Source organism: Triturus cristatus, chromosome 6, assembly GCF_964204655.1.
Source record: "Triturus cristatus chromosome 6, aTriCri1.1, whole genome shotgun sequence".
In the NCBI taxonomy this organism is placed as follows: Eukaryota; Metazoa; Chordata; class Amphibia; order Caudata; family Salamandridae; genus Triturus; species Triturus cristatus.
Window position 1 is genome coordinate 1,781,281,712 of NC_140589.1, and position 22,498 is coordinate 1,781,304,209.

A 22,498-nucleotide genomic window follows, 5' to 3' on the forward strand; every position below is an offset into this window, starting at 1 on the left:
CGCTGTCTGCTAAGAGGGCTCGCTTGGTGCACCCATCCAGGTCACAGGACTGGGTCGGGATCTTACTCATGTCAAGGGACAGGTATAGGCCTCTGCATACTTATAGATTGCAGTAAGGCTCAAGCTACTATCTAATTTAGGATACCAGAATACATGCACTCAGCCACTTAAAGCAGGGAAACTTGACTACTCCATGCAGGGGACATTCCTTTCCCAACAACTGAGTACCGATCCATCTAGTTTTCTTTTCTTTCTGTTTGTCAGGATACCTAGCCAAAAGACTGCAGAACCTGAGCTTGTTTTTTGTTATCAGAAAGTGGTTAGAAAAAGACTTGAGTACATACGATACAAGACTTTGCACAGGCTGCCACCACGACTAGGCCCTCCGGCATCCATATTATCAGTCCTTCTCTCCATGCACTCACATGCAGAGGTCTATTTGTTCATTTCTCATGTGCTCGTTTTCAACTTTTGTCTTGACATTTTGTTTGATTCCTCTTCATTGTCCATTGATCTTTTATTACCAGAGTTTTGCCCTTGTGATTGCATTTGTAGGGCCAATGTAAGAGGCTACATCATGGCTTTATGACTTCTTTCTCAGGACTCCTTAACATGAGACACTAGAGGAGTCAAACGCTGAGCTTTTGTCCTTCTTGCCTCTATACCAAAGGGCACCTCAGTACATTACGATCTTAGACTCCCTCTTCTCTGTGGATCCCTTTTGTGGTTCCTTGTGGCACACTACAATATATGCACACATCTAGGCCATGTCTAGGTCTCTAGAGCTGTGGCATCTCCTGCAACCCCTTTCTGGGGTTTTTATTTTAATAGATCGGACTTCATATGCCTCCATGGAGTGAACCCTCCTCTGAATTGGATTGGTGATCTGTGGGTAGTTGCACCAGTTACCCTCCAAGATGAGGCTTTGGTTTGGCACCTCCCTGGGCCGCTGAAGCCTTTTCCATCCTCTTTATCCTGGAGGGAGGCTAGTGTGGTGTCCATCGATACCCTGTTGACTTTGTTGCTGTCTTGCAGCTGGAAATCACCGCTGGCTATGCTATGTTCTGTGCCTCACCTACCCTTTGTTCCTGTAGTTGCTGGCTTCAACCATTTAGGCTCTTTTACCAAGCACATCTGGGCCACCAGAGCTAGGAGGGATAGGGATGGTTGTTTTTCCTGGCAAAGACTGTTATTTTTTCACTTGGCCATAGGGATTTGTTAGGTTGCATCCTTGGGTCTAGCCTTGGTCCACAGCATTTACAAATCAGTTTGACACTTTTCAAGGCATCTTGCATGGCGGTATGGCTGGTCAGAAGGCAGTATTATACCAAGAATAATAAAGAGAGAGCATCAATCCTCGCAGAGGCCAGTATGTCTGTAGTGGAATTAGTTACCCTGGAGGATGCACACTGTTCTTCTGTGCTCAAACCTTAGACATTCAAGTATGCCTTTCCAGTAGATTCTTGAAGCTAATTCCTTCTTGGAGAGTTCAGCTGAAGCCAGACCTCTTGAAAACTGTTGTATACACAGGTCCTCACAATCTTCTGATTTGCACACCAGCTAACTGGGAATTCTTTCAACTGTTCAGAAGATAGTTGTGGATCAGGACCCACTCAGTTTCCAAGTGCTCCTGTTAGTTACTGGTAGAGGCAAATGGACTTTCTTGAGCAGGCCTAGGTACAAATAATTCTATGGACAAGTTTAGACAGTGATCTTGGCTTTGGCCTGGATGAAGTCCCTGAAGACAAGGTTAGGACTACTCTTCAGGTGTTTTCACTTGCCGACAAGTGTAGATTTCTCTGAGCGACTATTGGTGAAATTCGCCTTTCTTACCAGTTCCTGTATTACAGCAGGTCCGGTCATCTGAGCATTGGACCTTAAAAGATAAAACTAGCATGACTTTAGTAGTGTTGCTAACCCACTCTTTAACTATGTCTCATTTCCACAGTTCCATCAGTGGTATCCATTCTTAGCCATACGGGAGTGCTTTTTTGCAGAGACAATCTTCTAGAGTGTCTGTTGAATAGAAATCCAACATATCTTGCCTCCCTAATCCTCCCCTTTGTAACAGGATCAGCCCTCACTGCAAAGGCATTAGTTTGTCGCCACTTTCAGGGCCTTCGACAAAGTGACGAGGCAGTGGGTTTAGAGAGGACCCACCATTTAAATATGCCAGGCAATAGTAGCTCATTTACATTTTCGGATATATACCTATTTTTAACTGTTTAGATAACCAATGCAGCTCCACAGTCCCATAAGGCACTAGGTAACTAGGGAGGGGAGTCTGTACTAGAGGTAACCTATAATGTTTTCATTGTTAACATTTGATGCCTCTCAGTGTCAGCCTGGTCATATGACACAAACCAAGGCTTGCTCCACTGTACTAGGGGTGGTATTGTATGGAGAGGGTACATCTTTTGAAAAGAATACGTAGCTGATGACTGATCAGCAAGCTACAGGCCATAGCGCTGGTAAAGTTATTGTAATGAGACATGAAAGTGGGTGAAGTTAAACATTTTATTCTCATTAATTGATGTAAACAGTTACTTGCAATAGAAAAGGATTCTTTAGGCCAAGTCTACTATGAGAGACGTTCCCGAAGTGTTAATGTTTACTATGAGAGAAATTCCTGGATTTTGTTTTTTTTAAAAGAATTCTTTTATTTTGCAATTTCACTGTTGTTGAATACATGTAAAGTGCAATACTGAACAACATTTAGAAGTTCCTGGAATGTTAATGTTCTATGTTTACTATGAGAGAAGTTTCTGGAATTTTAATGATTTATATTTACTATGAGAGAAGTTCCTGGAGTGTTATTGTTTTATGTTTACTATGAGAGAAGTTCATCGAGTGTTATTGTTTTATGTTTACTATGAGAGAAGTTCGTGGAGTGTTAATGTGTTATGCTTACTATGAGAGAAGTTCCTGGATTTTTTTTTTCTTTTCAAAAGAATGTATTTATTTTTCAATTTCACTGTTGTTGAATACATGTAAAGTGCGATACAAAACAACATTTAGAAGTTCCTGAAAGGTTAATGTTTTATGCTTACTATGAAAAAAGTTCCTGGAGTGTTAATGTTTTATGCTTACGATCCTGGAGTGTTAATGTTTTATGTTTACTGTGAGAGAAGATGCTGGAGTTTTAATGTTTTATATTTACTATGAGAGTAGTTCCTTGAGTGTTATTGTTTTATGTTTACTATGAGAGAAGTTGCTGGAGTGTAATTGTTTTATATATACTATGAGAGAAGTTGCTGGAGTGTTATTGTTTTATGTTTACTATGAGAGAAGTTGCTGGAGTGTAATTGTTTTATATATACTATGAGAGAAGTTGCTGGAGTGTTATTGTTTTATGTTTACTATGAGAGAAGTTGCTGGAGTGTTATTGTTTTATGTTTACTATGAGAGAAGTTGCTGGAATGTAATTGTTTTATATATACTATGAGAGAAGTTGCTGGAGTGTTATTGTTTTATGTTTACTATGAGAGAAGTTGCTGGAGTGTTAATGTTTTATGTTTACTATGAGAGAAGTTGCTGGAATGTAATTGTTTTATATATACTATGAGAGAAGTTGCTGGAGTGTTATTGTTTTATGTTTACTATGAGAGAAGTTGCTGGAGTGTTAATGTTTTATGTTTACTATGAGAGAAGTTGCTGGAGTGTTATTGATTTATGTTTACTATGAGAAAATTTGCTGGAGTGTTATTGTTTTATCTTTACTATGAGAAAAGTTCCCGGAGTAGTGTTGTTTTATGTTTACTATGAAAGAAGTTGCTGGAGGGTTGTTTTATGTTTCTTATGAGAGAAGTTCATGGAATGTTATTGTTTTATGTTTACTATGAAAGAAGTTGCTGGAGTGTTACTGTTTTATGTTTACTATGAAAGAAGTTGCTGGAGGGTTGTTTTATGTTTCTTATGAGAGAAGTTCATGGAGTGTTATTGTTTTATGTTTACTGTGAGAGAAGTTGCTGGAGTGTTACTGCTTTATGTTTACTATGAGAGAAGTTGCCGAAGTGGTAAATATTTTTATTTTTCTTTCCTTGCCCCCTCCCCCCAAGGCATCTGGATAATCACAAACTCTGGGAGCCACAGATCTTTGCAATCCGATGCTTTAAGATCATCATGTACTCCATACAGGTGAGAAGAACATTTAAAAACATAACCAGAATTAGTGGCTGGAAAAGGATGCTATGAGAAAATATGCATATGAAACTGTTATGTAAATTATTTCAATTAATCGGGCTTCAGCATTGTGGATCCTGTGCAGTTTTGGGTCTTTGCAGTGATCTTCAGGGGATTTGTTGCGCAGACGATGTAAACATCCGGCAACCCGTGCACGCTGTCATGTCATCACTCACAGGACAAGGCACACAGAGGGACGTTCACTTGAATAAAGTCTTTCGAGAGTAGATTGGCTCCCCAGCAAGCACCAGGAAACACAGTGCGAGTGATGATGATACACTTCATGTTAATACTGTGTCTTTTAGTGCCACTGAACATCCCTGCGAGATAACTTCACACCAAAGGTAATTTCGAGCAGAAAGGGCAAGTCACAAGTTGAGACAAGGTTTGGCACTCAGTGTTAAGACTCATGGAGCTCTTTCTATTTATTGGAAAGGGGGTGACATGTCACTTCTGCCAACACGTAGTGTGCAGAGAAAGGTGAACTCACTTTGCTGGCAGAGAATGACAAGTAGGTGAATTTTCTGACAGTATCGCTGGAGTGTGGAAGGAGGGGCTGTGTTTTTTTTTTTTTTAACACACCGCATACTGTGCGCATTGCGTGATGGGGGGGTCAGGAAAGAGACAAAATGGTGGTTTTACCTAAAAGACCCTTCTCACTCTGAACAACCGACTGCTGCCCCCCTAAGCCCACCATCTATCAAGTGACAGTGCTACAGGAAGTACCTAATATAATTTCTAAAGGAGCCTTTTCTCCTTTGTCCTCACTTCAGTTTAAACCTCCTTCCTCCTGCATCCTGCTAAACATCCAGTGCCTGGGAAAAGAACTTCAATCCCAGCTTGTGCACGTGTGCACAGAAACAGGGCCAGGACATCCAAATGGAACGCACAGGCCTCCATCACTTTGCTTGCTGCTTTGCTTATACATACAATGCATATAAAACAATAGCCACAGATACACGCATAACGTACATTAGGATGGGACTTGGTGTGAAAACTGGGTATACATCTAATTGCACATTAGTGAGACACTCTCGACCAGCTCCAAATAACTCTTGTTTAGTGAGTGAGTGAGTGAAAAACAACCCTTCAATTTACGAAATAGTCAGGGAAGATCTTTGAATGTGAGCTTTTCTTTTTTTCTGCGCCAATTCCCCTTGTGCCCTTTACCAAGGCTGTGATACTGCAGGATATGTTTGAAAGGGCTATTCTAAGCCTGTTACACAATGGGCTTGTGGTTGTAATGTTTAAATTATGCCTAAACTCTGAATTGCATGTTTGAGCTGTCTGCCCTGAATATTGAGCACTATGTATAACGTTGTTTCTTTCCACAGCTTGCAATCTCTGATTGCTTGTTAGCTCCAAAAGCCTTCCCCCATTATACTCTTTAAACCTTGCATGAACAATTCACCTTGTTTACTCTCTTGATTCCTCTCCTTCCTTTCTTCAGAATGACCCCTTTCTTACCTTCTATTCTCTGCTTACCTTCTGTTTCTCAGAATAGCCTCTTCTCATGCCTCCCTCAGTCCTACATATACTGCGATTTGCTGATACCTCATTTCATAGAACCTCTCCTCTCTAAAATCCTATTTCTGTAATCTGTAACTTTTCCTAATATCCACCAGTCTATCTATCTCACCAACCATTCACCTTAAACCACATAGCTTCCACTAATGATCATGCCTACCTGGTATTAAAATATCGCAAAGTAATTGGGATAAATGCATGCATATTTTTCTTGACCACTTGACTGATCACAATAACTAACAATAACCATTCGATAAACCACTGACCTTGGGTTTCAGAGTAGCGTGCTACTCCTGTAAAACGCTTCAATACCTCGTCAGGGCTAGTAAGTGCTATATAAATTCAATTACAATCTGAGACGATATGTGGTTCAATATGGCAGCAGTATTTGGTGTGAAAATTGAAGGTTTATTAATTGTTCAAGTGGGTTTGACCGACTAGAAGACCTGTGGAGGCACAGTGATCATGCATCACTGTTTTTTTTTTCCGGAAACTGTTAAAAAGATCACTGCGTTCACCCTTCATTAATTCGTCGTGAGTTGTAAAAACATAAAAACAAATATTGGTGGGACACAAACATTTTATTTTATCAGCAGCCTATCGCTGGTTTTGCACCGATTTCACTGCTTTTATTATTACGTATTTGGAGGCGAAGAAATGTGATGCTCACTACTGTTTGTAGACCATATGCAAATAGTGCTTCTTATGAAATATGTTTAGTAATTGCTGTTGAGCATAAAAACAAGTATGGCTCCCGCTTGTTACTTGGATGTCTCAATTGTGCTACAAATTGGCAAATAGCACCTATGTGACTAGGAGGTTTCCTAGTTAGAAAAAAAATACCATTCATAATTTCCAAAATGATCTTTGTTTGTTTCGTTCACAGCCTCAACATTCACATCTAGTCATTCAACAGCTTCTGGGGCATTTGGATGCAAACAGCAAGAGTGCTGCCACGGTGAGGGCTGGAATTGTAGAGGTCCTGTCCGAGGCAGCTGTAATCGCAGCCAGTGGATCAGTCGGTAAGTTTTCTTTAGCAGTGTTTGAAGGATAACCATTGTAATATTAGATTGTGTTTGGTGTTCGTTTTCTATGAATGTGCTCATTAGCGAAGTTCTTGTTGTGGTTGTATGGTACTTTGCTATTAGTGTGGTTTCTTGGATAACACCAACATCATCATTTGGAATGTGGTGATAAGAATATTAATTATTTCGATGGGAGTTACTTCCTTCTTCCTCAAAGAAGTCTCTGAGTTCTCAAAGGTCACAGAGCCCTTTTTTCTGATCATATGCATATTTGCGAAGGTGCCTTTCGAACAAGATTTTATTTACTCACAGGCCGATTCTACAGACAGAATTTCTGTGGTACAGTAATATATTGACAATCGTCCTCTCCACCGTCCGCTATTGTGCCTGGTATTTCCCCTTTTTTAAACTTCCAAATGCTGGATGCTACAGTAATACGTACGAGGCTCGGAGTGGAACTTGGACCTCATCCTGCATTCGTTAAGAAAGAGGCTGCCCTTTCGTACAGCATCTTGTAGAGCTGCGACGCAGAATATTTAGTATCAGACTGTTATGCCTTCTTTGATACTGCATATTAGTACTCTCATTTGAAGAATTTTTCGATTGGATGCAAGTTTTTATAGTGATAGGAGGATTCCACTTTGCTGTGAAATCGGTTTGGCCCCCACGTTAGTGGGCATGCCGCCTGGAGTGGGCCCCTTGGTCCCTATGTTCTTTTTATGGACCATCCGGATGCATTTTTGTAGTACCTATCTGCTACTCCGTGACTTCCGCTTCGTTGCAGTACCTCTGATGTTGTAATTAGTGTGTAGTTGGCCCCGTTTTCCCCCTTTTTAGGTCTCGCCTACGCAGCGCACATGCGCTGAATAGGAGGGGACCTTTTGGGATCAATCAGCTTTTTGGGCAAAAACGTGCACGTTTTGTATTGCAACGCGTGCACGTTTGGCGTTTCCCTTGCGGGAGCGAGCAGCAGCGCCATGTGTTAGCAATTATCCCGCTCGCTCCCGCAAGGTAAACGCTGCGTGTCCCTGCTCTCGGCCGCACTCCCCCCACCCCTCGCACTTGTTTATTATTCCTTTACGAGCGCTTTTCACAAGCGCTGCTCATGTCATGCAGCACTGCGCTATGCTGTTTACTCACACCATGGCACCCAGTTCTCACACGCACACTCGGAGTTCATCCCGCTCTCTGTTTATCTTGCATAGTATATCACAATCGTGCATTTGCCAAACACAGCTGTTTACTAGCCCAGTTTACAGACATACGTTCTTTAATTAGTTTACCAACTTTACTTTGTGTAAGAATCTTGTATTTTTCGCACACAAAAGAAACCCCAAACACTGAGGGTGCAGTTCACGCAAACTGTTCATATGTGCTCCCCTCCCCCCCTCAATGTCAAAGAGCAGCAGGAGGAACAACTGCCCGGGGCAGATTTCTCCAAATCCCAAGAGTGATGTCACAGATTGCCGCTTGTAAACTTTTATTGCGCCCTTCTCTTCGCAGCTTCAGCCAGTGGAACAACGTATCCCGCACATAGGCAGCAACGAGGGGGTTAATGCACAATGCACTGAGGCTGCTGTGCTTGGGTTACTCACACCACACACCGCACACAGGCAGCAACAAGGGGGTTAACGCACAATGCAGCGATGCTGCAGCACATAGTTTAACTTATACCTCACATATAGAGTAACGAGGGGGTTAATGCACAACCCACACAGCTGCAGTGCGTATGTTAACGCACACCGGCTGCAGCGAGGCGGTTAAAACTAACACACAGACAGGATGCAGAGAGCGGGTTAACCAGGCTCAGGGTAAAACGGTTCCACCCTGGAGCGCGCGCAAAAACTCGGTACATACTTAAGTCAAGGGACCCCCGAGACATTGTCTGTGGACCCTGCCTCATTGGTCAAGTTTACTACTGTGAATGGACGATGGACCCCTGAGACTTTGTACAGAATTCTTGAATAACGGTAGGTGAGCGCCAGTGCCCAGAATGCCTGTTTTTTCTCCTTTTACCTACAGCAGTGTGTTCCGATTTCTGTGCACCGTGCCTTTAAATTCTGTATTTATCGTGATATATTTGCTTCAGTGAAAGAGATCAAATGTTGAACTAGGTCTTCTGACAAATTACTGCTTATGTGCTATTTAACATGCGTTTTGGTGTTTACAAACGTCTCTCCCTTTGCAGTCTGAGAAAGAAAAGTAAAGTAAATTATTTGACAGTCTTGCTGAAATACTGAGTATGAAAGGTAAGGCTGTAGGATGTAATTTTCTAAAACATAACACGAGCGCTCAGGGCTGCCAAGGTTTCAGTGTACATATCTGTGACATTACTATGTATCCAGTGCACTTATGTATGATATTCCATGTCGTAAATATAACACCTCAATTGACACTTTATCACAAATATGAAAGACGTTTTAATATCACACCCTATGTGCAAGATGGTCGAACGATTTTTGAGATTTATACAAAAGAAGCAGTATTTTCCTTTCTAGAGGTTTTTGTATATTGATCTGTTAGTCTATTCATGTTGTAGATGTGATCTAGATCTCTTTGTTTTGGAAGAAAACCCCCTTTGACGTCTTTATAAAGACTTTCTGTATGATGAATGTCTGTGCTTTAAGTTTAAAAATGTATGGTTCAGGGTTAAGACTTGGGTGGGGCATTTGGTGGAATTTGATATATTTCTTGTGTATGGCCTTCGCGTACAGCATGGACCAGGTACATGTCTCCTTCTACTGCTGATGTTTTTAGAGCTTTTTTTTTTTCTTTTTCTCCAAGCACATCATATATGTACTTGTGTTTTCAGGCTATCTCTCCTATTCCTGTTGCTTCTTTTCCCTTTCACCCTTTTGCCCCCATCTGTTTCTTCTCTAACCTCTCCCTCCACCCCGTTTGTAATTGTATCTCTTCAATCCCTGGCAGCACATCACCCAAGACAATATGTTTGCATGGCTACACACTGACAAGGTCCAAAAAGCGAGACCTATTGGCTGTGCCAATGCTTGTTCTGTTTGTACCAAATCCTCTGCGTCATCTACAAACTGAATGTGAACCCGAAACCTACACTATCTTAAGTTCGGGAAGAGGGGTTGTCATTCTACAACCCACAACCTAAGAGAACATAAAAATAGAACCAATTCTTGGTGTTAAATAAATAATCTGAAGAAGATATGATTGAACGGTCTACTTATACATAAAGCTGCTTTTTACAATAGAACCAGTTATTGTATTATATTAAGATTCATATTTGGAAGTTCATCCTGTATAGAATGGTATTGTCTGGATCCCTAAGTTGAACTATGTTTTTTTAATGGTCTTTAGTTTGAATGAGTCAGAATGAATGAAGTATGATTGATATGTGTGAGTAATGATGCAATATTTTAGCATGAGTTGGGTTGTCAGGAGACTTGGCTAAAAGATAATGTGCTTGCTTGATACATCATGCAGTATATGCTTTGCTAAGTTAAATTGATTTAGATATTATATTGTACAAAATTGTGTTAACATATGAGAAAAGTATGCAAAATGTATTCAACTAATAAATAACTTCATATTGTATGCTTGGGCTCAAGACTATACTTTGTATGTTAATATGGGAGTTATACCAACACTTGGCAGATAAATATATGTTTGAGGCATGTGAGCTGTTGATCACATGCTTTGCATAAGACTGCCATCTAGTGTTGGGTCCGGATGTTTCCACTTTGTTTTTCTTCAAAGAAGTCTTTTCCAGTCACGAGGTAGGTGACTCATCCTTTCGGTGATAGTACGCATGGGCATCATCTCCATTGTTAGATTGTTTTTTTCCGCCATCGGGTTTGGACGTGAATTGCGGTGCTCCGGTTCGACACAGTTTTTCGGATTCCCCTCAATCAATCCACTACCCTCGACGGAATTGTTTCTCGTTTGCGTTTCCCATTCTCAGCGTATCAACCGGAAGATTCGTGGAGGGCCGTTGGGCATACCCACGTCGGGCCCGCTAGCAGTCAATGGAACGGACTCCATTTAAATTCTGTCCCGGGTGTCACGCTAAGTTTCCGCGCACCAACTTGCACAAAGTGTGCAACCTGTGTCTATCGCCGGAACACGACGAACAGGACTTTGACGCATGCTGATCTTTCCAAACTAGGAAGACGCTCCGTGACCGTCTGGCTCGACGTCACGAAATGCATCAGCAAAGCGGCTCCGCACCGTATATCTTTGAAGAAGACTCCGACCGTAAAGAATCCCATGCGCAAGAAACCGATGCAGAGGAGGAACACAGTTTCGTGTCCGAAGCCAACTCCGGCACGGAAGACCAAGTAACACTGGGTCAACTTACAGTGAGTACTGATACTCCCTTCCCATATCACTTACTAAAGAAAAAGGCTCTGGTCCTTCCTCTGCCTTCGGGCTAAGGTCTGCACCGAAAAAAAGTTTTGAACGCCCCGCCTGGCGTCCCGGCACGAAACATAAACCAAAGCCTTCCGGCTCTGGATCGAGTCGGCCCCATTCCAGCACTGAGCCAAAACCTTCGGCATCGAAATACAAACATGTTGTAATGACCATCCCTTCGTTACCGAAAGATAAACTTTCGGAGCCGAAACCTTTGACGCTGAAATATCTGGCACCCAAAGGAAAAACACCTCCTCTTCCATCTAAAGAGCCTCATTTCGACTTTCCCCTGCTAACATGGATCCGAAACAAAAGGAACTGGTTATTAATCCAGATATTGGGCATATTCCTGCAAAATTACCAGACAAAAGGAAACCAGATTTACAGGAGGACTACCACATTCCTCTAAAACGCAAAAATGTGGGTACTAACCCTGCTCCTCCTCAACCACAGTCACCTGATCCACAAGATGATGGGGACGGGGAGGAAGATAGACCACAGGACATTGATCCTGATCCCTGGGCGGATTATAATACAGATCCCAATACTGATACCGATCCGGACCCTCCAGACCCTCCCCACCTGATGATAATATAGAGTATATAGAGCTACTCAACAGGCTGTTCAGTACCATGGGGTAGAACTACATAAGGAGGCCCTTGAAGAGGATTTTCTCTTCGAGATCTTGAGTTGCTCTCAAAGAGCAACACAAACACTGCCTATGCTCAAGGGAATGCTTAAATACGCAGATGAGATTTTTAAAGACCCTGTGCGTGCAAGGATTGTCACATCCAGAATAGAAAAATACATGCCAGCGCCTACTGACCCCACCTACATCAAGGGTCAAGTCCCATTAGACTCCCTGGTAGTCTCTAATGCTTGCAAAAGAGCAAACTCGCAAACCACAGGCGATGCCCCTACTCCTGCTAAGGAGTCTAAACTGATAGATGCCTCTGGCAAGAGAGCAGTGGCCAAGCAGCCAATAACTGGCGAATTGCGAACACACAAGCTCTTCTAGCTCACTATGACAGCTCATTATGATGAGCTAGAAAAATTAATTCAGTTTTTACCTGTTGAACATAAAATAAAAGCTAATGATCGAATTCAAGAGGGGAAATTAATTTCTAATACATCTATTAGGTGCGCTTTAGACGCAGCTCGTGCAGTCAAAACTAGCGTTTTGCTATGCAGTCATGCTTGGCCCAAAATTTCCGGGTTTAAACCCGAGGTACAAGCCTCTATTCTAAATCAGCTTTTTGATAAGGAGCACCTATTCGGTCCCACAGTAGACACTTCTGTAGAAAAGATGAAGAAGGATACAGAGGTCGCTAAATCTGTGGGGGCTTTGGAACTCCCTTCCAATCGGGGCTCCTTTTGTCGCTCCTTTTACAGGGGGGGCTCCAAGAACACATCATCAAAAAAAACCTCCTCATCTTAGAAAGGCAATAATCAATCATCCTCGTCAAGAGGTTACTCTAGAGGAGGATTTAGTGGGAATTACGGCAAGGGAAGAGTTAGAGGCAACTCAACACGCACTTCCCCTGCAAACAACAAACAGTGACTTCCTTCCTCTGCCCTCGTTCATTCCACTCCTGTCGGGGGACGTCTCTCCCATTTTCTATCCATCTGGAATACAATCACCTCAGACAGATGGGTTCTACAGATTATCCAATATGGTTATTACCTGGAACTTAGCAACAATCCTCCAAACATTCCTCCAAGACCACACACAATCTCACAAGAACATTTGAACCTTCTCAAACAAAAAGTTCTCTCTCTGTTGGAAAAAGGAGCTATTGAGCCAGTCCATTACAATATCAAGGGGCCGGTGTATACTCCCTATACTTCCTAAGTCCCAAAAAAGACGGCTCTCGCAGGCCTATACTAGACCTCCGTGATCTGAATATATACATCTAATCAGATCACTTTCACATGGTGACACTCCAACTAGTGCTCCTGCTCCTTCAGCAAGGCGACTTTCTGTCCACTTTAGATTTAAAGGACGCCTGCTTCCATATTCCAATACACCCCGCTCATCGCAAGTACCTCAGGTTTGTTGTAGCGGGACAACATTCCCAATTCAAAGTGCTCCCATTCGGAGTCACCACTGCTCCCAGGGTTTTCACAAAATGCCTGTCTGTAGTCGCAGCTCATCTATGAAGACAACACATTCACGTCTTACCAAATTAGATGATTGGCTCATAAAAGCCAGCTCACAAGCAAACTGTCTACAACACACTTACAAAACAGTGCAGCTGCTCCACGATCTTTGATTCACAGTAAATCTGTCCAAGTCCCATCTCCAACCCTCCAATGCGCAAACGTATTTGGGAGCCACTCCCGATACACAAACATGCTCCTGCCTTTACCAATCTGACCTGGATCCGCAACATTCAAACTCTAGTTTCCAGTTCCAGCCTCAACATGTATTTTCAGCTCGGGTATTCATGCAGTTACTGGGAATGATGGCGTCTTGCATCTTAATAGTCCCCTATGGAAGGCTACAAATGCATCCCCTTCAGGAATGCTTAGCACGTCAGTGGAATCAGTCTCAGGGTCAGTTATCAGATCTAGTGTTGGTGGACGGCTGCACTTATCGCTCTCTGCAGTAGTGGAATCCACAAAGCCCTTCCAAAGGGCAGCCCTTCATCGCCCGGTCCCACAGACAGTGCTAACAGCAGACGCTTCGCTCACTGGTTGGGGAGCCTATCTCCAAACTCGCACAATTCAGGGCATGTGGAGTCTGCAGCAAAAGCAGCTTCACATAAATCCTCGAGATTCTAGCAGTATTTCTAGCCCTCAAAACCTTTCAAGTTCACCTTGTAGGCAAAGCTGTCCTGATACGTACAGACAACATGACAGCCATGTATTATATACTGAAACAGGTGGACACACTCTCTCTAGCTGTCACAACTTGCACAGACCATCTGGAGGTGGGCCATACGTCACACAATATATCTTCTTGCAGAACACCTTCCAGGAGTAGACAATCAGATTGCGGACTTGCTCAGCAGGCAAAGACAACAGATTCACGAATGGGAACTCCACCCTCAAGTTCTTTTAGATATGGGGCTTCCCAGACATCGATTTGTTCGCCACTTACCGAAACGCAAATTGCCCAAGCTTCGCCTCCAGGTATCCTCACCAATTGACCAAGGGCAATGCACTATGGATGAATTGGTCAGGGATATTTGCCTACGCTTTTCTGCCTCTCCTACTCATTCCACTAGTGGTTCGGAAGCTCAGACCAAGCGTCCCTCACACTAATCCTAGTAGCTCCCACAGGGGCCCGTCAACCTTGGTTCACCACTGTTGGAGCTCTCAGTAGTTCATCATCAAAAACTACATCTCACATCCAATCTCCTCACACAGAGCCGTGGAGAGATAAGATACCCAGAACCCAGTCATCTCAACCTTGCGATTTGGCACCTAAAGTCATAGAGTTTGGCTCCATCAATCTTCTGCCAGACTGCATGAACATTATTAAAGAGGCTAGACATCCTACTACAAGGGCTTGCTATGTAGCAACATGGAAGTGGCTTGTTATTTATTGTAATAACCACTAGATCTACCCACTTGATGCTTCAATTCGAAACATCATTTGCTATTTACTGCATTTACAACATTTAAATTTAGCGTACACATCCATACACTTACATCTGGCTGCAATAGCCTTAAAAATAGACAACAAGGACTCAAAAGTTATTCCTCCAAGAATTCCACCTACCCCAGTATGGAATCTTAATATTGTTCTCACCAGACTAATGGGTCCACCCTTTGAGCCTTTGCATAAATGTGAACTGCAGTTTCTCACTTGGAAAGTTGCTTTCCTCATTTCTATTACATCACTGAGGAGAGTGGGTGAGCTTCCGGCACTAATCATAGAAGAACCATTTTTACAAGTACACCAAAACAAAGTGGTTCTTCAGACTAATCCTGAATTTCTACCCAAAGTAATTTCTGCCTTCTATATCAACCAATCTGTTGAGTTGCCTGTGTTGTTCCCTCAACCAGATTCTGTGGCAGAACGTGCTCTACACACCTTAGACGTTATAAGAGCATTACTCTTTTGCATAGAAAGGACAAAACCTTTCCGTAAGACTAAACAACTCTGTTGCTTTTGATCCACCTCACAAAGGCAATCCCATTTCAAAATCTGTTATTGCACGTTGGATAGTCAAATGTATGCAGACATGCTATGCAAAAGCAAAAAGAACCTCAACAATCCCCCTAGAGCGCATTGAAAGGAGGACCATAACTCTAGCCACTTAGGAGATCTTCCCGTATTGTAGAAACTGCCCTCTCCCTAAATCAAAGGCGGACTCCGTGTTTTCACTCGTAATAAACTGTTTATTTTCAAAGAGGTCTCATATTGTCAGGCAGCCGCCTTCTTTCCATTTGCGGACTGACAGAGGCCTCAATTTTTGAAAAGGGTTGTACCACCCGGGGTGCGCTCGTTGTCTGGGGTCTGGCAAAGTTCGACCTCCGTGTCTGTTTCTTTCTACACGTTGTTTATTTCTTTTATTTTCTTCAAGTCGTGCGTGCGTGTGCAACAGACTGGGTTCGGCTGTAGGGCTTCTGATCAGCATCTGAACTTGAGTAATGGAGGTTACGTGGACGTTGCAGCTTACTGTGACCATCACCCTTTAAATGTTATTGCCTTCGCGTCGGAGATGAACGCACATTTAATTTTCAAAAGCTTTTCCATTTATTATATCTTTCTGTTTGGCAGTTCATTCCCGTGTCCTCCCCTGCATTAGAGTGCAAAGTCTGATATTCAAAACGTGGGATGGTGTAAGTGCACACAGAGTATCCTGCCTGCCATATAATTATCAGCGTAGAGCCATTTCTAACCCAAAATAGCCTCATGAAAGCACTTAATGATGACAAATGCACAATGGCGTAGGTCCTTTCCACACGTGTCTCGAGATGCTATGGCATCATCATTTCTCTGAAGCTTTTTTATTCAGCTAATCGTTGAAAGCACAGATGCGTTTATTTATTTTTTACTTCACGGGTTTAGCAGGATCTCGTATAGTGTGGGATGAATAATCCAGACTGAATGTTGGTAGTCCCTCAATGTTTTCTGACGAAAGGGTCTAGTGTAGGAACACGTGTGAGGTCTAATTTAATGTGTGTCTGATAATACTTTTGGCCGAACTATAACCTAAGAGCTTATCTATTTTTTTAATGGGTCGAGGTGATCTCTTTTCCGCTTTGATTTTAAATACGTTTTGGTCCTTCTAAAAAAAAATCACAAAAGTTTAGGAAAATGTGGCAAACTGTCATGAGTAATGCAATGAGTTTCTGAGGGATACATCTGCCTGTGGATTCCTCGCCTTATGAATATCCCCTGCGCCAGCATTCTGTGGAAATCTTTCCTAGCTTCCCGCGCCGACGAGGCCGTCTCGGCGTCATGGCTCCACACGCGGCTCCGCATGACTTCACCGGAGCCATAAGAAGACCACGTCGGCATGATGACGTCAGTTCCCTTTTATCCGCGCTATCTACGCTAACGTTTTTTTTCTGGGACTCTCCTTACTTCGTCTTGATACTTTATATTTTGGATTGTATCGTTTCCTTGTTTTGTCATGTCTGCTCCGAGGAAGTCAGGCTTTAAGCCCTGCAGAGAATGCGGTAAACATATGTCAATTACTGACCCGCATGAGGATTGCCTCTGGTGTTTGTCTTCAGACCATGATGTTGAGGGATGCTCTTCGTGCAGGAAGATGAATCCAAAGGCGTTAAAGGAGCGAGAAGTCAAACTTTACATGGCCAAGGCAAGAAAAGAAACAAGCATTGAAAATGCAATAGGTCTCGCCTTTGAATAAGTTAAAGCCATTTTCATATATAATGGTATTGTATAGCAAAGCAATTGACTTTAACTTAATGAAAGGCCACACACAGTAATACACACCGAGGGCAGGCAGGAGCCTGAGCTTCCAGACACAGGGGACGGGGGAAGGTACGTGCAGCCTGTGCAGGGCACCGTAGCGCTCCATGCACCCCTGCCTTTTTAAGCGCTGTATAATTATTAGCACATTTGTTTTTTATTTCTACTCTTTTTTTCCCGTATTGCACATTTTATTTAAATGCGTGAAGTCCCGAGATGGTAGCGTAGAGGCTGTGTTGTTTTTTTGGGTTCTTCCCACTCTTGTGCATTATGTAATAATAAGGCTCACACAGTAATACACACCGAGGGTAGGCAGGAGCCTGAGCTTCCAGACACAGGGGACGGGGTAAGGTACTTGCAGCCTCTGCAGGGCACTGTAGCGCTCCATGAACCCCTGGCAGAAAAGATTTATTGACATGTTTCTGATTTTTTGCCATTTTCTCTTCAGCAGAGTTTTTAAATAATAAATGTATGTTAACTGTCGGGATCCTCTTTTCATGACTCTCCCCCACGTGACTCCACCCCTTTTCCACTTTTTATTTATTTTATTTTAAAAGTTTTATATAGCGCTAGCTTGACCCATAGGTATCAGAGCGCTTTACATACACACTGTAAAAAACAGAAGGAAATTACATTACATAGTAGATTTGTCCACGCGTTCCTAGTGAAATCCATCGGCCTTTTCATGTTCACTGTGGAATGCTAGCGCCACCCACTGGGACACTCTCGGCATTAACATGTGACACTATCCCGGATTGCTGCATGCTGTGCTCAAAATAGTTAGCAAATTAGCAAAGATATAAGGTGCCGATGGGTCATCCGGCCACTTTGTCTATCAGGAGTTAGTGGGCGGAGCTGAGGCCGAGGGCACAGACATGCCACCCCGAGTCAGCAGCCTCTGTCTGCAATGGAGCACTGGGTGCGAGTACTCACTCCAGGCTCCCTTCCCAAGTGCTGCTTCTGTGCCTCTTAGAAGCGTTAAAGTGCCAGTGAGGCGTGTCACTGCTGCAAAGGAGTGCGGGGAAGGTCCTTTCACAGTGTTATCATACAGTTTTGCTAAATTACTATGCTAGTGCTTGTCAACTGTACAACCAAGTAATTTGCATGTACAATTCATAAAGTGCAGACTAGAAATATAGGTGCAGGAAATCCACAGATAAATGTGGCAATCTAGACAGCGCCATGAAACACTCTCGTCTGAAACTGCTCGCCAAGAACGAACCAGCTGACTTGAATAAGTACAGTGGTGTAAAGGTGAACATTACATTATTTCAGAAGCTAGGATTGTTAAATCGGCCTGACCATATATAAAGAGCAACTCCTAGAAGACACTGCACCCGTGAGTGAGACAGTGCTTCTGGGAAGTGCTGGGCCTTAGAGGGCCTTGGATGGTGAATACTGCCCTTTCCAAGTGTGGCCGCACTGCTGAGGTGTGACTCACAGTTTCCTTGAAAGTACTGCAGCGCAGCTGAAAGCTGTCAGTACTGTCCCATTTAAGCATGCCAGTGCTTCTCATGCGCCCTTAACTGCAGAGAAGTGAAGTATCCTCATCTTGAGTGCTGTCGACAAATATCCGTAGTTTGTATGTGGGGTGAAAGGCGCTGGTATTGTCCCTCTGAGTGCTTTCAGCTCTGTCCAGAGTAGGATATTGATGCTGAGAGCTGCGTGCACTTTGCCATTCCGAGTATTGCAGTGCCCCTGGAGGTTGCCACTGCTGTTACATTTAGTGCATTGCAGTGTGCAGATGTAGGTAGGTAGCCTGTGGTAAGTGCAACCACCACCAGTGTTGCTGGAAAGGGGCAGATACTTCCCATAAAGTAGATTGTGGTGGTTCTGACACTTGCATGCACTGTCCCATTCAAAGTGTGGTTGTGCTAGGGATGATTGACAGCAATGCACAGTTCCTGGTTGTGCCCGGCACCTGGGAAGTGCTGGCCGGGACCTGGTCTGCACTCGAGGACCCGGCTCAGGTATAGCAGTGCTGCTGTGAAGTGTCTGTCAGCACCTGGCCTGCCCTCCAGTGACATAACGTAAAATGATGGACCCCCCTGCAGAATGTGACGAGCCCCTCCCCCCCCAGCCCCCCCTCGAGTCTTCCATGTATCACATATATCATTGACCTTGTATTGCCCCACCCCGCTTCCCCAACAGGGCTCTGCGTCACGCCCCTGCTGCCTCAAGGCCCCGTTTAAGGTTTTGCTATGCTGCTGAGAAGTGCCGGCCATCCACTGGCTTGTCAGCAAGGCCCAGTTTCAAGTGTGCTGTGCTGCTGTGAAGTGCGGTCAGTGTCAGACCAGTAACTGAGTTAAGAACGGTAAAGTTCTGTCCACAGTGTAAACTGTAGTCCTAAATTGTGCCTCAGCATGGCTTTTGTTATTAATTGTATATTGGTGGTCATGGCTGGGATTTGCCACAGTCTGCTTGCCTGAGGGGCGTACCACATTGTACCTTCCTGTCACAAGTGTTCTCCGTTGCTTCAGAGGTGAAGCTACATATTGCCGTGCGGGTTGTCGGTGACATCTGGTATTAGTTGTGTACGCGTGGTATGCCCTGATTTCCCATCCATCGCCTAACCCACACGCTGTTTACCTCAATGACAGATTAACCGCGCATCTTCGACTGACTGTTGCGACTTCAGGGCGTCTGTGTGTCGCTTCAATAGTGAGGTGGTAATCCACCAGTCGGTAAGTCATCGGCCTTGGACAGGGATTCTAAGCGCCGCTCTCACCGCATTGTCTGACCCTGGGCAAATCACTTCATCTCCCCGTCACCCAGCGGCCTTGTTTGCAGGATATGGTAGTGGATCCACCTTCGACGCGGCGTTTGAGGAGAGAGGCGCAGAGGTTATTGGAAGAGGAGCAATATCAGGCTGAAGAGAGGGAGGAAGGAGAGGTGTATGATACAGAGGATGTATTTGAGGACTTGTGTGATGCAAGTGGGCTTGGGCAGGTTCTTCAGGCGCTGCAACAAGAGGACTGGATGGTGTCCATCGATTTGCAGGATGCGTATTAGCACATCCCAATACTGAAGTCGTACAGGAAGTATCTCCGTTTTACGGTTGGGTTGCATCACTACCAGTATTCGGTCCTTCCGTTTGGTCTTACTACCGCACCTAGAGTCTTCACCAAGATGATGGCAGTGGTGGCTGCCCATCTCAGGAGGTCGGGGATTCCAGTTCTCCCCTACCTGGATGACTGGCTTCTGAAGGCGGAGTCGCCAAAGATGGTGCTTCATCATCTGCAGGTTACAACCCAGCTGTTGTACAAATTGGGTTTTTTCGATAAATGTACCCAAGTCTCACCTGGTGCCCTCTCAGCGCAAGGGGCAGTACTGGATACCACTGTGTGTCGAGCATTCCCTCCTCCGCAAAGGATTCTCGACATTCAGGAAATGATTCCCTTGTTTTACAATGGAGCGGTTGTTCGCTTCCTGCATTCTGTTGGTCAACCATGCACGCTGGCACATGAAGGCACTCCAGTGGTGCATCCGCAGGCAGTGGTATCAACACAACGGAGATCTCAGGGAGTCAGTCAGGATCTCCAGAGAAGCTGCAGCAGATCTGTCTTGGTGGAGCGTGGAGGGCCATCTGTCTCAAGGAAAGCCCTTTCATCTTCCTCCATCGGTGGCCACAGTGATAATGGATGCCTCAACCCCAGGGTGGGGTGCTCATCTGGGGGATCTGGAGATCAAGGGTCTTTGGTCTCCAGAGGAAAGATTGTCTCATATCAATCTTCTGGAATTGCGGGCGATACGCTTGGCGCTCAAGGCCTTTCTCCCTTCCATCCGCGATCAGTCGGTTCAAGTCCTGATGGACAACACTGCCACGATGTGGTATGTCAACAAGCAGGGAGAAGTAGGGTCATACCGTCTCTGCAGAGAGGCATTGCAGCTCTGGTCCTGGGCTCAGGACCATCGGATTTGCTTGATGGCAAATTATCTGGCCGGGGTGTTGAACGTGTGTGCGGACAGTCTCAGTCGGCAGTTCTCCGCCGACCACGAGTGGAGACTTCATCCGGAGGTAGTTCGACTCGTCTTCCAGACGTGGGGAACTCCTCGGGTGGATCTGTTTGCCACTATCGAACGCGCACTGCCCGTCATTCTGCAGTCTCCAGTTTCCGATGCAGGGAGCGTTGGGGGACGCGTTTCAGTTGAGTTGGAGCTCACAACTCCTTTACCTGTTTCTTCCCATACCCTTGATTCCTCGGGTTCTGAGGAAGATTCGCCAAGACTGGGCTCAAGTTTCATTGATCGCCCCAGACTGGCCAAGAAGGGATTGGTACATGGACCTTCTTCACCTCTCGTTGCACTCTCCGCTCCATCTCCCTCTCAGGGCAGACCTCTTCTCTCAGATGGAGGGGCAGGTTCTACACCCCCACCTCCAGAGCCTGCACCTTCATGCCTGGAGATGGAACTGGGCAATCTGAATTCTTTTTCTCTACCGCCTGACATGGTGGATGTTATTTTATCGGCCAGGCGACACTCCACCAAGTCTATCTACTCCTACAGGTGGTCGAAATTTGTTAGATGGTGTGGAGAGAAATCTATTGATCCTCTGAAAGCGCATCTTTCTGATGTTCTTTGTTTTTCACTTCATTTTCATTGGGCAGTGCTACGTTTAAGAATGAATCTGGCCTGGTCCAGTTGTAGCAAGTAAGGCATATGTGGTAGGAGCCGAGCCACCAGTATTCCCCTCAACATTTTCATATCCAGGTTTAAAAGCGAAATCGGTCGATACGAACTCAGCAGCTTTAGATCCCTTTCTGGTTTGGGGATCATGATCACTACTGCTTCCCTCATAGAGGTTGGTAAGGCCTGTGTCTTTAAGGCCACATTATACACTTCTAGGGAGTGGTCCACCAGCAGGGGCGCAAACCACCTATAGAACTCAGACGGAAGGCCATCGCTCCCTGAGCTTTTAGCTAGTTATATACCCTGTAGGGCCTCTGTTAGTTTCTCTTTGGTGATCGGGGCATCTAGCAACACACTTGCTTCATTCTGTAATTGAGGCAGATCTAGGGTGGTCAGAAAGTCTTTAATTAGTTCCTGAGGCTGGAAGATTTGTTTTGTATATACCTTAGCTAGGTGATCTGTCAAAATACCATGGCTCGCCGCTTGGTTATATACCACAGTCCCTTCCGTCATCTGCATTGGTATTATGGGTGATACCGGTGTCCCTCCCTTTACCAATTTGGCAAGCAAAGTCCCCGATCTATCTCCCTCCATATGCAAGTGATGCCGGTACGCTGTATAGTTACGTTTTTCCAAGCAGCGTAGGGATTCCAATAGTACCCTGCAGGCTGTACACCATTCATCCAGAAGATGGGAGTTGTGGGGAGGCTCGTCTCTGTCACCCAGTTTTTCCTCCTACACCCTTATATCCCGCTCAAGCTAGCGCACTTCATACGATGTCTTTATACAGAACCCTCTGATTAAAACTTTCATTGCTTCCCATAATTGCCCTCGTGGATGTCGACCCCAAGTTCTCCTAAAA

At 44.4% G+C, this 22,498-nt stretch overlaps 1 protein-coding gene across 5 annotated transcripts in view; it reads left to right on the forward strand.

The window, feature by feature from the left end:
- Positions 1-22,498, forward strand: part of EFR3B (EFR3 homolog B) — a 1,026,989-nt gene that overhangs the window by 719,011 nt on the left and 285,480 nt on the right. For all 5 annotated transcript variants that reach the window (XR_014963209.1, XM_085613091.1, XM_085613090.1 and 2 more), the window contains 2 exons: positions 4,059-4,137; positions 6,596-6,731. Coding sequence is in view for 4 of the 5 variants with exons in the window: in XM_085613091.1 (XP_085469217.1) it covers positions 4,059-4,137; positions 6,596-6,731 (215 nt within the window). In the remaining variant the exon portion in view is untranslated. The remainder of the gene's footprint in view (positions 1-4,058; positions 4,138-6,595; positions 6,732-22,498) is intronic.